The 12,569-nt window shown below is 63.1% G+C and overlaps 2 protein-coding genes across 7 annotated transcripts in view; one reads left to right on the forward strand and one right to left on the reverse strand.

Annotated features, from left to right (window-relative positions):
• Positions 1–12,569, forward strand: part of ATP6V1G1 (ATPase H+ transporting V1 subunit G1) — a 247,032-nt gene that overhangs the window by 104,270 nt on the left and 130,193 nt on the right. The window contains exon 1 of one of the 3 annotated variants that reach the window (XM_025432327.3): positions 1,000–1,007. The exons of the other annotated variants lie outside the window; for them this stretch is intronic. The gene's annotated coding sequence lies outside the window, so the exon portion shown is untranslated. Of the gene's footprint in view, positions 1–999; positions 1,008–12,569 lie in introns of those variants that run through there. 3 annotated transcript variants of the gene reach the window in all.
• WHRN (whirlin) overlaps positions 203–12,569 on the reverse strand; it is an 81,851-nt gene continuing 69,484 nt past the window's right edge. For 2 of the 4 annotated variants that reach the window (XM_025432316.3, XM_025432314.3), the window contains 5 exons: positions 5,736–5,807; positions 3,936–4,479; positions 1,953–2,131; positions 1,337–1,459; positions 203–1,076 (listed from right to left, as the gene is read on the reverse strand). In XM_025432316.3, the coding sequence (XP_025288101.3) occupies positions 894–1,076; positions 1,337–1,459; positions 1,953–2,131; positions 3,936–4,479; positions 5,736–5,807 (1,101 nt within the window). In that variant the 3' untranslated portion in view covers positions 203–893. Of the gene's footprint in view, positions 1,077–1,336; positions 1,460–1,952; positions 2,135–3,935; positions 4,480–5,735; positions 5,808–12,569 lie in introns of all 4 variants that reach the window. The other 2 variants (XM_025432315.3, XM_025432313.3) reach the window with 1 other exon arrangement.

The following is a 12,569-nucleotide window of genomic DNA, read 5'->3' on the forward strand; positions in this document are numbered from 1 at the left end:
GATGTGGGCATGGCTCGGGTGCCCCTGCGCCCCCACTGTGCATCCCTCCTTGAGCCCTGGGGGCAGGGGGAAAGGCCGCTGCCGCTGCTGCTGCTGCTGCTAGGTGTTGCTCTGAGCGCCTAGCATCTGACCGACCCACCCCTCTTTGGTTGAGCAATCAGAAACCCCAGCCCCAAAGGCAGGCCACACAGCACACTGGGCATCAACCTTGTTCAGATTTCTTTATTGAAAAATTAAAGTCATAAGCTCTGTATATAAATACGCTGACATCGCTGGTCACCTGCAAGGCCTCTGGGATAGGCTGGGGGCAGGGCTGGGAACCTGGGGTCTTGGGGTCCCCAGGGGTGAGGAGAGGGAAATAAATAATAAATACTATAGGGGGATAAGGAGCCAGGAGGAGAGGAGGTGAGAATGGAGGGGGGAGTTGCTTGATGCTTATTTGTGGCACTAAAGGTCCTGCAAGATGCCCCCCTGGCTGGGGGCTGTGTCCTCGAATTCTCATGTGACCTCACTCCAGATAAAGGCTCAGATAACCTGAGGATGGGCCAGGTCCTAGCTGGCGGGGGAGGGGGACACAGTGCCCCCTCCCCAACCCAGGTAACGGGCCCTGGCAGGCCTCCGGTGGACCTTCTCTCCTTCCCGACACCCATGCTTGTACTGAGCGCCTACTGCGTACCCCGGGCATGGCACCGGACTCCAGCCTGACCTTCTGTGTGCCTCACCCGGCTTTCTTCTCCTGGTTCTGGGCCGGTGTGCCAGGAAAGAGTGGGGGGGATGTCTTCCTGCTACCCTGGCTACGCAGCCCCGGCCCTTGAGGAGCTTATAGTGCTGGGAGGGAGGAGGGACCGGGGCCAGGGACTGGGCAGCAGTGGGGGGCCTCCAGGCCTCAGCCTCTAGAGCATCACGTTGAACTCCGTGACCAGAAAGTCGATGTAGTCTCTCTCCTTGGTCTTGAAGGCCTCTGCAATGATGCGGGCCGCCTCCCGATGCTCCTTGCCCCGGAGCGTCAGCCCGTTCACTTCCAGGATCACGTGGCCCACCTTGAGCTGCCCACAGTTGTGGGCCGAACCGCCTCGCTGCAGGGGCGAGACACAGGGCCGGGGTGCGTGAGGCAGCTGGGGGCAAGGCTGGGCGGCCTCAGACACCCACCGGGTGAGGCCCGGCACCGCCAAGCAGCCTGCAATCTGGGTGTCCACTGCCCTGATTAGGAAAACAGGCTCAGTGAGGGGCAAAGGGCCTGGCTCTGCCCGCGGGTGCCAGGTCACCCCGGAGATGGAGAGGGAACGGCCCTCGGGGGTAGGGACAGACCTGTCAAGCGGGGCCTGTGGAGGGGTACCTGAATCGTGACGATCCGAGGCAGGGGCTGGCGGGTGTTGGCGCCACCCTCGATGGCAATGCCCAGGGTGGCTGCACTTTTCTTCACACGGACCACGGTGGACGTGGGCTCCAGGAGGCCAGGCTGCAGGTGTGAGCAAGGAGACCAGTGCCTGAGGCCTGGTCAGTGTTCAGGCCTGGCTGGGTGGGAGGGGTGGCCTGGCCATGACATGCACCCCACCCCCGGGGTCACAAGGGCCCAGACCCCCAGTGCTGGGAGCCGCCAGTATGCTAGCACTAGGCTAGGAACTAGTGTTAGCAGCTCTCTGCTACAAACCCCGAGGTTCAGGAGGTTAAGGGCCTGCCCCAGGCTGCCTGGGGGTGGCGCTAGGACTCGGACCCGGGCCTGACTCCCTTAGCCAGGACACCCGCTCAGAGCCGAGCTGAAAGGCCCTCAAGACCTAAACTGGGCCCCCCAGACTCCTGATACAGTGTTCGCTCCGGTACCCACATCTCTCTGGTGATGGGGGCTCACTTCTTCTCCGTGGTGGTCAAGCTGAACCCTGGTCGGGGACCTCCTGTTCCCCTCTGGGGCCTGCTTTCCCCTCGGTCCTCTGTATCCCCTCCTCCTCGCTCACCGGTTTGGTGGCCCCCTCTGCAGTCCTCTCGTTCCGAGGTGGCTCCTTGCTACACCTGCTCTTGGTGGAGGCGATCTGTCTGCCTCGGCCCGGGGCGCTGGCCTCTGCCTCACCGGCGTCCACACCGCTGTCCTCGCTCAGGGTCTGCCCACTGTCCGAGAGCTGGGACAGTGTGGAGGCTGCTGGGGGTGGGAAACGGGAGGAGAGTGGTGGTTTATACAGGTGGGGTGGAGGAGGGCTTCCTGGAGGAGGTGATAGAGCTGGGATGCTGTGGGGATTCCCCAGGCATGGACTAGGGAGGAATCCAGGGAGACTCTCCACGACTACAGCTGTCCTTCCAGCTGGGCCTGGCCCCACGGCCGCCAGGACTTCTGCTCTGACCCCCTCAGTCCTCAGCCCGTGGCGTAATGATGAACACGAAGGTCAGGAGGCCAATCCAGCCCACAGATGTGGGTCATTATCATTATTATTATTATCATTATTTTTAAACTCGCACAATGCTGTCAAATTGTAATGATGGATGAACACATGGATGTTAGAATATTTTGCACAAAAACTAAATCTCTGGCTTCTCAATAAGACAAAGGAAGCTTTGCCACACCTGGTCTGTACCCTCCACGAACCAAGTGGCCTGAGCTGAGCAGTGGGCACATACCCGAGCTGCTTTGCCGCATGCGTGATGGCTTGACCCCTGAGTCTGAGACACTCTAGAGTCCAGCGGGTCAGGCCTGACTCCCCTCTGACCAGCCCGAGTGACCCCGGGTGAGTTACGTGGCTTCTCTGAGCCTCCCTGGCGCTGTTCCACGCCGCCGCCCGTCTAGCAGCATCATCACCCAAACTAATTAGATACGACGTGTACGGTGAAGCCTGCAGGACAGCAGACTTGGCGCTAGACACTTTGCTCCGAGGTTGCTACGTTCTGTGTCTCAGCTTTTTCCTCTGTAAAATGGGGATAACGGTCCGGCCCTGCAAGGCTGCTGCTGGGAGGGTTAGAGGAGCTGCTAATACAGGCAGGGGCCCCTAGAACCGAATCTGGCACACAGGAAGCCCTGCACAACAGACAGCTCGATGGCAGGTGGCGCCTCGGGTCTCCCTCACCACATCCTGCCTGCTGTCCCCCTACCTGCCCTCCCTCACCGAGCTCCCAGCCTGCCCTGCACTCAGCACCCCAGCCTGCCCGCTGTCCGGCACACAGCAGGCGCTCAGTCCGCAGCAGGCGCTCAGTCCGCAGCCCCCTGACCTGGCCTGCCACCTTCCCTGGCCACGCGGGCCCTCTGTAGCCCTCTAGCCACAAGATGGCAGCAGGGTCCAGCAAACTGCACCCAGCTTGCTAAGGGGAGGGAGGAGATCTAGAGCCCACCAAGGTTCCAGGCTTCCTGGGAGCCGAAAGCCAGCTTTACACTGCCGTCCACCTCCTCAGCCGGACGCTCTCTGCAAACTCTGGGGCCGCAGCCTCGTCCCAGGGGTCTGTGAGGTCGAGCCTGCACGCTGACCCTGCAGCCCCCCGGATCTGGAGACTCCCAGGGGTCCGGAGACAGTCATTTCAACACAGGCCTTTCCCCCAGCACTTGCCTTGTGCCAGGCCCCGGGGACAGAGGTCACAGAGGTCACCCCTGCCCTCACGGGGGCTGCTCTCCCTGGGGAGACTGTCGGGGACTGCAGGGTGGCCAGGACTGGGGGCGCTGGAGAGAGGAGCCCAAGCCTCCCAGCGGCCCGGCGGGGCTGTCACCGAATCTCCATCCCACGGCTTGTCCGTGGTCACCCGGTTTTTCAGCGGCAGCGCTGGGGCTCAGGACCCGTCCCCAGGGCGCTCTGATGCCCCCCAGGCCACGAGCAGGGAACACCTGTGCTACAGCATGCGGGGCGCACACTGGCTCCCACTTTGTGCCGACGGACAGACCACCCCAGAGCTGCTGGGAGCCCCCCCGACCCCGGCCCTCTCGGCAGGTGCCCCGCAGCCCAGCCCGTGGGGGGGGTACTCACCGCGCGTCTGCGGCAGCGCCCTCACTTCGTTCACGTCGGGCTCGCTGTCGGGCCGGTGCACCTCCACCATGACAAAGTGCTGGTTCGTGCCCGTCACATCCGGCCGGCCCAAGGGGGAGGGCGGCGGGAGGCAGCCCCCCGCCGGCGTGGCCTCTACAGGGGGGCTCTTCAGGTGCGGGGGTGACCGGACACGCGGGAAGGGGCCGATGGGGTGCTGGTTGACCAGGGCCAGGTGGGCGTCCAGCGGCCTCTTGGAGCCGGGGTTGGCGGGGGACACAGAGGCATAGACGGGGGAGGAGGGCGGGTCTGGGGCTGCCGGGGCGCCTGGGGCCGGTGCGGTGCCCGCCAGTGGGCTGTGGGTCCTCGGGGCCGAGAAGACGATGCCCGAGTGGGAGGACGCGGACGAAGGGGGCTGGACGTCCTCTTGCGCTGGCTTCCTCCGCTGGGTGGGCGGGCGGCCGTGGCCTTGGGCCAGGGGCGGCGGGGGAGGCGGCGGCTTGCAGCCGGGCAGCCCCTCGGAGCCGGAGCCGGCTTTGACATCATCCTGCCAAGAGACCCAACAGGAGTAGAAGGAGTCAGAGCCCATGGCGCGGGCCGAGGCGAGGGCCCCGCTGGAACTCCGGCCTGCTCTGTCAGCAACCGGCCACGCCGCTCTGAATAATGCAACACCCCAGTGGAAAACTTCTCCCCCCCACCTCGGCAGCTGATAAGCGTCGGGATCTTGGCGGGCGTCTCTGGGGATGGCATCGTTACCTTTGGGACCTGAAGCTCTTGGCATCAGCCAGGGCTTGTCACGGGGAACGAGACTCAATTAGAGGTGGATGCGGAGAATGGAAAAACAACAACAACAGGGGCATCTCCTTGGCTTTTCTTTTTAGAAGATTATCATGGCTGCTAGAGATTGGAGATGTGCGGGATTAGAGGGAGGGAGGACGGATAGGCGGGGACAGTCCCCTGGGCTCGAGGGCTGCGCGGTCCCGGGCAAGGCACAGCCCCTCTCGGAGCGCTGCTCTGGGCCGCGGGGAAACGCGCGCCTGCCCAGCGGAGGTGTGGGGACGTGAGGAAGCACACGTGTCACGTGTTCACAGGTGCCTGCCATCCAGCAGGTGCATGGTGAGGGGCGGCTATGGGTACATGGGTCACTGCTCTCTCCCCTCTGCCTAGGCCAACCTCCGGCACTCGCAGAGCTCCGATGGCAGTGCAAGCATTGCCCCAAATGCTTTAACTTCAATGGACTCACGTACCCCTTGCCACAAACTCGTGGGGTAGGTACACTAGTACTATCCCCATTTTACAGAGGGGAAAACGGAGGCACAGAGAGGTTAAGAAACTCGCCCGAAGTCACGCAGCCAGTGGCAGAGGTGGGATCTGAGCCCAGGCAGCGGGCTCCGGGGCCCAGGCCATTCAGAAGTGATTTGGGTCAGAAATCGCCAAGTGATGCTGCTGACGTGTGCACAGGGGCCCGAGGGGACGAGGTCACAGGTAGCCTCCATTTCCAGTGGGGTCAGACGGCCCCTTCGGGGAGCTCACACACTCATTAGGACAACGTGCAGATAACTAAGCCAAAGTTAACACCAGCTCGGCAAACAAACAGCCAGAGTCCCCGCCTCGCATCCCCCGAGCGAGCGGAGAGCGGTCCTGGGACCTGCCGGAGAGGCGGAGGGACGCCCCTGTGCCCAGGCCCGGGGCAGGGTCTGAGGGCCCCGGTGCCCCCCTGTGCTCTGCCCGAGGAGCCGGCCGCCAGGGCCTCCGGCAGGCCCGGGGAGGGCAACACTCAGTGCAAGAGCCAGAGGGTCTCACCAGGGAAACGTCTGGGAGGGTGTTCGTACTGCCCTGGACAGCCTCACCAGTTTCCTCCAGGTCCAGAGTGTTCTAGAAACGGAGAAGAAAGCAACGTGAGCAAATATAAACGCAGAGGGGAAAAAGCACTGCGCCCTCCGCGACTCCAGAATCCTCCCTCCCTGCGGCTCACGCTTGTCCCCACACGCCCCACCCTGGGGAAGCTGACACGTTAAAATTAGTGTTAATTTTCCTGCCGGTCATTCTGAAATCAGCTTTTTGTTTGGGGCTCTCCAGGCCTCCCCTGAACCCCCTGGCGATGCTGTGGGGTGGCTCCGACCTGGACTGGGGATTCCCGAAGCTGGGCCCCGGGTGCCCTGCTCCAGGCGCTCCCAAACCCAAAGGTGCTCCTGGCAGCAGCCCCAGGAAGGGGTGACAAGGGCAGGACGCAAGAGAGGTCAAGTCTCTGTCTTTTTAAATGTGAATGGTTTCAACTGTGAGGCGGGCGGGAAGGTTTAAACAAACCTCACTTCGCAAAAACATGCCCATTTCTTGCTTCCTTCTCTAACTCACCGGAAGAAGCCTCACGCCCCCTCAATCTCCGGGTCATCCCGGGGAGGCCGGGCAGCGCCCCTCTAGGGGGCCCGGGGAGTCCAGGATGGCAACAAGCGCCCCCGCGGCCAATGCCTGGCTCACGTCTCAAGTGCAGCCGTCAGTGTCGAGCAGTCTCGACGCCGGACTGACGAGGAGGGCCTGGGGCCCCAGAGGGAGCCCCCAGCCCTGCCTTCAGGAGCCTACAAGCGGTGGGTTGGACACAGGCAAGCAAGGAGGAGACTGCGCACAGAGCGAGGACACACAGGCACAGAAGCGGATGGGGAGGGGCCGTCAAGGAGGGCTTCCTGGAGTAGGGAGCGTGGCTGACAGTGGAGTCCTGCGGGCGGGCGAGCTGGGCAAAGAGGGCAGGGCGCGCAGAAAGCGGGAAGGAGGCAGAGAATCTTCGAGCACTTCCACCTGACTCAGGCGTGGATGGAGCTGCTGGGACCTGAGGCTGCGGGGCAGTGGGTTGCCATGGCGACATGGCCCCAGTTTGTCTTCTGGGAAGATTCCCTTTGCTCACTTCCTCTCCAGCCACAGCAGAGCAATGCGGGCAGGTCGGCAGGTCGGGGCCTTGACCCACGTGGCCTGTTCCCTGTGCCTGCAACGGGCTCCGCCTTAGCTACCACACGGCCCGCTCCGTTCTTACCTCCTTCAACACCTTCCCCAGATACCACCTCCTCCAAGAAGTCTACCCTGACAACCCCCGCCAACCTAAAACCACAACCCTTCCCTCCTGCCCTGCTTTATTTGTCTCCTTCTTACTCTGATCACCCAGCAGCCCTCAGGATGTAACCCTTGAAACATAAATCAGATAATATCCCTCCCCAGTGCATAACCCTCCAGGGTTTCCTTCCATGGAGAAAGTTCTAAAGTCTGTCTTCTTCGAGCCCTTTCTTGCTACTTCTCCAACAGGATGGGATGGTTCCTGCCCCAGGGCCTTTGCACTCACTGCTCTCTCCCTGCCCCCAGAGACTCGCTCCCTCACGTCACTTAGCTCTGACCTCAGCGAGGCCTTCCAGAACCAGCCCTGTCTAAAACAGCACCCCTCCCCACCTCCACCCCCACCCCCTGCCGAACCCCTGACTCTGCTTCGTTTTTCTGTATAGGATGTATCAGCACCTGACGTTATATTATCGATCTGTTTATTGTTTGTCTCTCCCATTAGGATAAAACCTCCTCCAAGGCAGGACTTGTGACCACCTGGTCCCTACTCCCTCCTCAGTGTTTCGGATGGCTGCTGCTCGATAAATATTTACTAAGCAAATGAATCCACGAGTGAATCGATCGATGGTGAATGAATTCATCGATCACTCTGGCTGTCACTCGGGAGGCCCCAGAGAATGAGGCCAGGCAGCCCGTGCGGATCATCGTGGAGAGCGTAACGGTGGGGCCTGAATTAGGGTAGAGCAGTGGGCAGGGATGGAAGGGGCTCCAGGTGCCAGAGTCCCTGGGCCACAGGCTGCCAGGTCACTCCACACTCAGCCCCGTCTCGAGTGATGCTCCTTGATCATCCTGGGCGGGCGAAGGGCATGTAATCATGAACACCTGCCATGGGAACCCACCCCTGAGACACTCGGCCCTCCCAGCCCGGAGCCTTTCCCACCCAGGGCTCTTTTTCTGGTCCTTTGACGCCCCGGGGGGGGTGGTGGTACCGTCAGGCCGAGACACCTGCTTCATTTTACCAACAAGCTGAGGCATCCGTGCAAACTTCAGCGTCCCAACCCCGTTCCCTGCACCGTGTCACGGGAAGATGCTTCTGGATGCAGAGACGGGAGGGGTTCCTCGGGAGGGGGAGTGACGGGGCTGCTCTCCCCCCCACTGGGGGAGTGGCACCACTTCTGGTGTCTGTGAGATCACACCCGGCTCCGCTGCTCACAGCCACGGGGCGGGGGGGAGGGGGGCAAATCACAGACGTGCCCCGCGCCATTCCCTCCTCCGCAGAGTGGGCTGACGGCCGTCCCTCTCTTGTGACTTGCTCAGAACAGGGCCTGGCACAACCCACGAGAGCAGGTGACTGTTGCCGTATCAGAAGCTTGGGACCTGGCAAATCTGCCCCAGTAAGCCCAGCGGCTGCAAAACCCTGCCCCGGCCCACGTGACCGCTTCAGTGGAAAGGAAACGGCCTCCAAACCAGGCCGGGTCCAGCGCTCCCTGGAGGTAGACGGCGAGGCAGGGCTGGTCAGTGAGCAGAGGCTCACGGAGGCAGCCCTGGCCTCTGCAGCAGGCACGACGGGGATCGGGAGGCCGTCGGCTGTCTGTCTGTCTGCAGGAGGGCCAGGCGGCGCCTCTGCCACACTCAGCCGCTGCCACCTGCCCCCGGAGTCAGCCCGCAAGCACCCTGGGGGCTCAGCTGACGTCAGAGACGTGGGATCCTGCCCTGGTCTGGCTCGTCTGGAGCCTTGGGCCCTCATTCAGCCAATGAGCATTTATCAGGCAGCTGTGGCTCATGGGGATACACGACGTGCAGGTCACCGTGTCCCCAACACCCGCAGAGGGCCATGCACACAGTACGTGCCCGTGCACTTCCGCTCAGGATCACTGATGGGGGTTGTAACGGGGCCCCTGGGAGGGACGGGAGGGATCCGGGGCCCAGACCACCCTCCAGAGCAGGTGTGGCTTTCTCAGCAGCACGGCAGCGAGTGGAGCACAGGCCGGGGAGGGCGAGGCACGGGGCCCTTCTACGATCTCACTTGCTTCTGCATGTGAGGCACGCCCCACAATCCTCCCTGGCTCGCAGCTTTTAGGTTTTCAGCTCAGAGAGGAAGTGACCTGTCCAAGGCCACGTGGCCAGTCTACCGTGGATCAGGTTTTTAACCCAGGTGGGGTGGCCCCAGAGCCCAGGCCGCAGTACCCTGACCCCAGAACCGGAGAGGGCCCTGACACCGTGGGAGCCAGAGGGCCCCGGGAGCGCCCCTCGCCCAAGCGCGACGGTAGGGCCATCCCTGGCCCCTGGCCTCCGCCCTTCTTGGCGGCGAAGGGCATCCTGGAGCCAGCTCGGGAGGCAGGGAGGGAGAGTCGGGAGGTGAGGGTACGGAGACCAGCCCTGGGAGGAAGGCCTCAAGTGGAGCAAACGGCAGACGGGTCGCAGCCCGGCCCCGCCAGGCTCCATCTGCCGGATCCAGACGCTCAGGAGCCCCGAGGCCCCGAGCCATGTTCCCTGAGCCTCTGAAATAGCTGCGGACAGCAGGCGGAGAGCCCCGGGGAGGCGTCAGCAGAACCGCTCGAGGAACGAGGAAAGGGCTTCCAGAGGAGGATCAAGGTCAGAGCTCACGCAGGAGCCCGCCCTGCATCCTGGCCTCCTCCTCCTGCGCCCGCCCCCGCCCGCTGCTTGGGGGCCCCCCTCCTGCACCCAGCCAAGCCACAGACCGGCGGAGGGCTTAGACTCAGTGGCTCCACCGGTCCTGCTAGACGGCCCTTCATCCGTCTGCAGCTGAGGTTGCGAGGCCCAGAGAGGGAAGGCCACCTGCCCAAGGTCACACAGCAAGGACGAGGCAGGAGCCAGGACGCCCTCCCGCCTGGCTACTCCCCCCACCTCCCATCTCCTTCCTCCCCAAATCAGTGACAGTTCAGAAAATTCTCCTCCCTTCCTCTCTTTTTGTCTGAGCTGCCCCAGTCAGGGCCCGGATATGCCAGGAGCCTGGTCTGGGGGAGCTGTGCAGCCAAAATAAAATGACGTGATGGAGGGCGATGACCCGGGCTGACCCCCGCCAGGTGGCCTCCTGATTCTGGTAACGGTGACACTTCCAGGTGACTGTGGCCTAGGTGTCATCTCAGCAAAACGAGCCCCCCCCCCACTGCCTCCACCACCCGCTCCAGCCCAACTCCCTGGTATCTCAGCCCCTCATCACCACGGGAAGGCTCTTACATAAAGGTGCTATTTTCAGCTTTTTGTTCTTCTTGCTTTTTTACTCTGATGTCAGGACAACAGGCTCCCCCCCCCCCAACTCTGCCCCAAAATGCACCAGAGGACTGATGCTATCTGGGCCTTATCCTGCTCTGTCCAGGGGAAACTGAGACCCTGAGTCACAGAAGGTCCTGGAAGGTCACCGTGGGGGCCGAGATGGCTGGCGGAGGCCAGCGGGGAGGGGCAGAGGAGGGAAGGCAGAGAGGGGAGAGGGAGCCGGAGGGAAAGAAGAGGAGGAAGACAGGGGGGAGAGGTGGAGAGCAGGGGAAGAGGCAAGCGAGGTGTGGTACTGGCCAGAGCTGGGGCTGGGGAAGAGGGGCCATCACCCCGGGAAGGTCGGGGAGGGGACCAGCTGGGTGGAGGCTCGAGTCCTGGAGCTCCTGGGGGCACGGGGCAGCGGGGGGGGGGGGCAGTGGGGCTGCCTGGAGTGCAGGGGATGGACCGAGAGTCCAAAAGGATCATGGAGCCAGGCCATGGGGTGCTGGCCACACTGGCGGAGACAGGCTCATCCTCTCCCGAGCTGAAAGTCTGGAAGCTGCCAGGGAAGGGCAGAGGGGTCGGCGGGGGGACAGGGTCCCCAAACGGAGGACTGGAACCCACCCTCACCGGCGTGGCGCAGGCTGTGGGAACTGCCTCGGCTCCCGGCCGGCTCGGGGCGCGTTTCCCAGCTGCCCGCCGCGGCACCGTGTTCGACCACCCAACCACGCCCGCCCCCAGGCGCCACCCTCCCAGGGGTCTCAGGGAGAGGACTTCACTCAGCGACAGACGGTGACCCAGAAGCTCCAGGTCAGGCCCGGAAGAGCCCTTAGGACAGGTGCTGGAAAGCAGGGCTCCGGGAGGGATGCGGCGACCCAAGAACCCAGCCGAGGGAGAACGCACTGCCTGCGTTCACCAACCTCCAATCCACGTCTAACATTTGCTTCCTTATAAACCGGGGGCGACGCAGCCCAGCTGGAGACACCATCACCGACCGAAGTCGCAGGCCTCTCCCATCACATCCCAGATCCCCGTTGTTGCAGACGCCACAAAACCACTTACGCTCACCCCGGCTCCGCAGGAGGGACGGCCTCGCCGACCTGCCGTCGGACCTTGCCACCGGGCGTGCGAATCAAGAAGCACCCGTTTGACAACTGTTTCCGTACTCTGAACGTGCCATTTTGCTCCAGGACTTGAGTTGGTTTGTTATGATCCGATGTATTTTCTTTTAAACATTTAAAACTGCTATTTCGAGCAGGGGTGCCCGGGCTCGCCAGCCTGCCAGAGGGGTTCAGGGCACGGAGAAGGTAAAGACCCCAGTCTCAGGTCAGCGCTTAGTCTGACTCGCCCGGTTTATACCTGGGAGGGTGCAGGCTCCGGAGGAGCAGGGGGATCCGTGTGGACTTGGTTCTGTTTGCAGAAAACAGCTTCCAGCAGTCAGTCCCAAGTCCCCGCGCGGGGAGGCCACCGCCCCCCAAAAGGACCGGCTGGGAGGATCGTGGCTGCTGCAGACACCAGCTAAGGCAACGCCGCGGCCACCCCGAGGCTCACTGACGCCCCCAATGAATTTACGGCTCTGAAGGTGCAGGGCGCTCGTGTCGAGGCCTCTCAGGGTGGAATGGGCTGTTCTACTCTGCAGGAAAACTAACTCCAGCCTTGCCGTGCCGCAAGGCACCGAGCAGCCTCCTGGGACAGGGGCCACGGAGCCCGGCCGCCTGACCGCAGACCCGCCCGCCCGGACGGCAGCAGGAGCCTCGCCAGGTCACCCCACCGCACGCGCCTCTGAGCTCTCTGCGCAGGCAGGGGAAGCATCTTAAAAGAGGATCTTGTCACTTCCTGGCTGAAGACCCTCAGTGGTGTTCCGGGGTTCCAGGGTTAGTCGAGTCTCTGGTGCCTCCTGCTGCTAACTTGGCGCCCTCTCCCCATCACCCCGGACATTCTGGCCCTCCTGACCTCCCCCAGCTCCTTCTGGGGTCCACAACCCTTGCGCCCAGGGCCTTTGCACATGCCGATCTGGCCCACCCGGCTCCTGGCCTTGTGGATTGCCGGTTGATGCCAATGACTTCCGAGCTCTGCTCAAACATCCCCCTGACGCCCTGCTCTGCTCACCAGGGCCCCAATCCTCCCCCATCTCTCAGGGTGTGAGTTAGGTAGGTGATCTGATCTGAGGCTGCCTCCCCGACAGGACTGGCTACGCTTCCCCACAGCAGGTGCTGTGGCCTGAGAGCCCGGCACGGGGCGGGTGGCGGGGGGAGTCTCAGTGGGTGCTCGCCGCAGGAGTGGCTGATGGATGAGTCAATGGTTGGGGTCCTTCCTACTCCCCCACGGCGGGAGGGCTCACCCAGCAGAGCTCGCTCTGCACCAGGCCAGGGCTGGGCC

This window comes from Canis lupus, chromosome 11, assembly GCF_003254725.2.
Source record: "Canis lupus dingo isolate Sandy chromosome 11, ASM325472v2, whole genome shotgun sequence".
In the NCBI taxonomy this organism is placed as follows: Eukaryota; Metazoa; Chordata; class Mammalia; order Carnivora; family Canidae; genus Canis; species Canis lupus.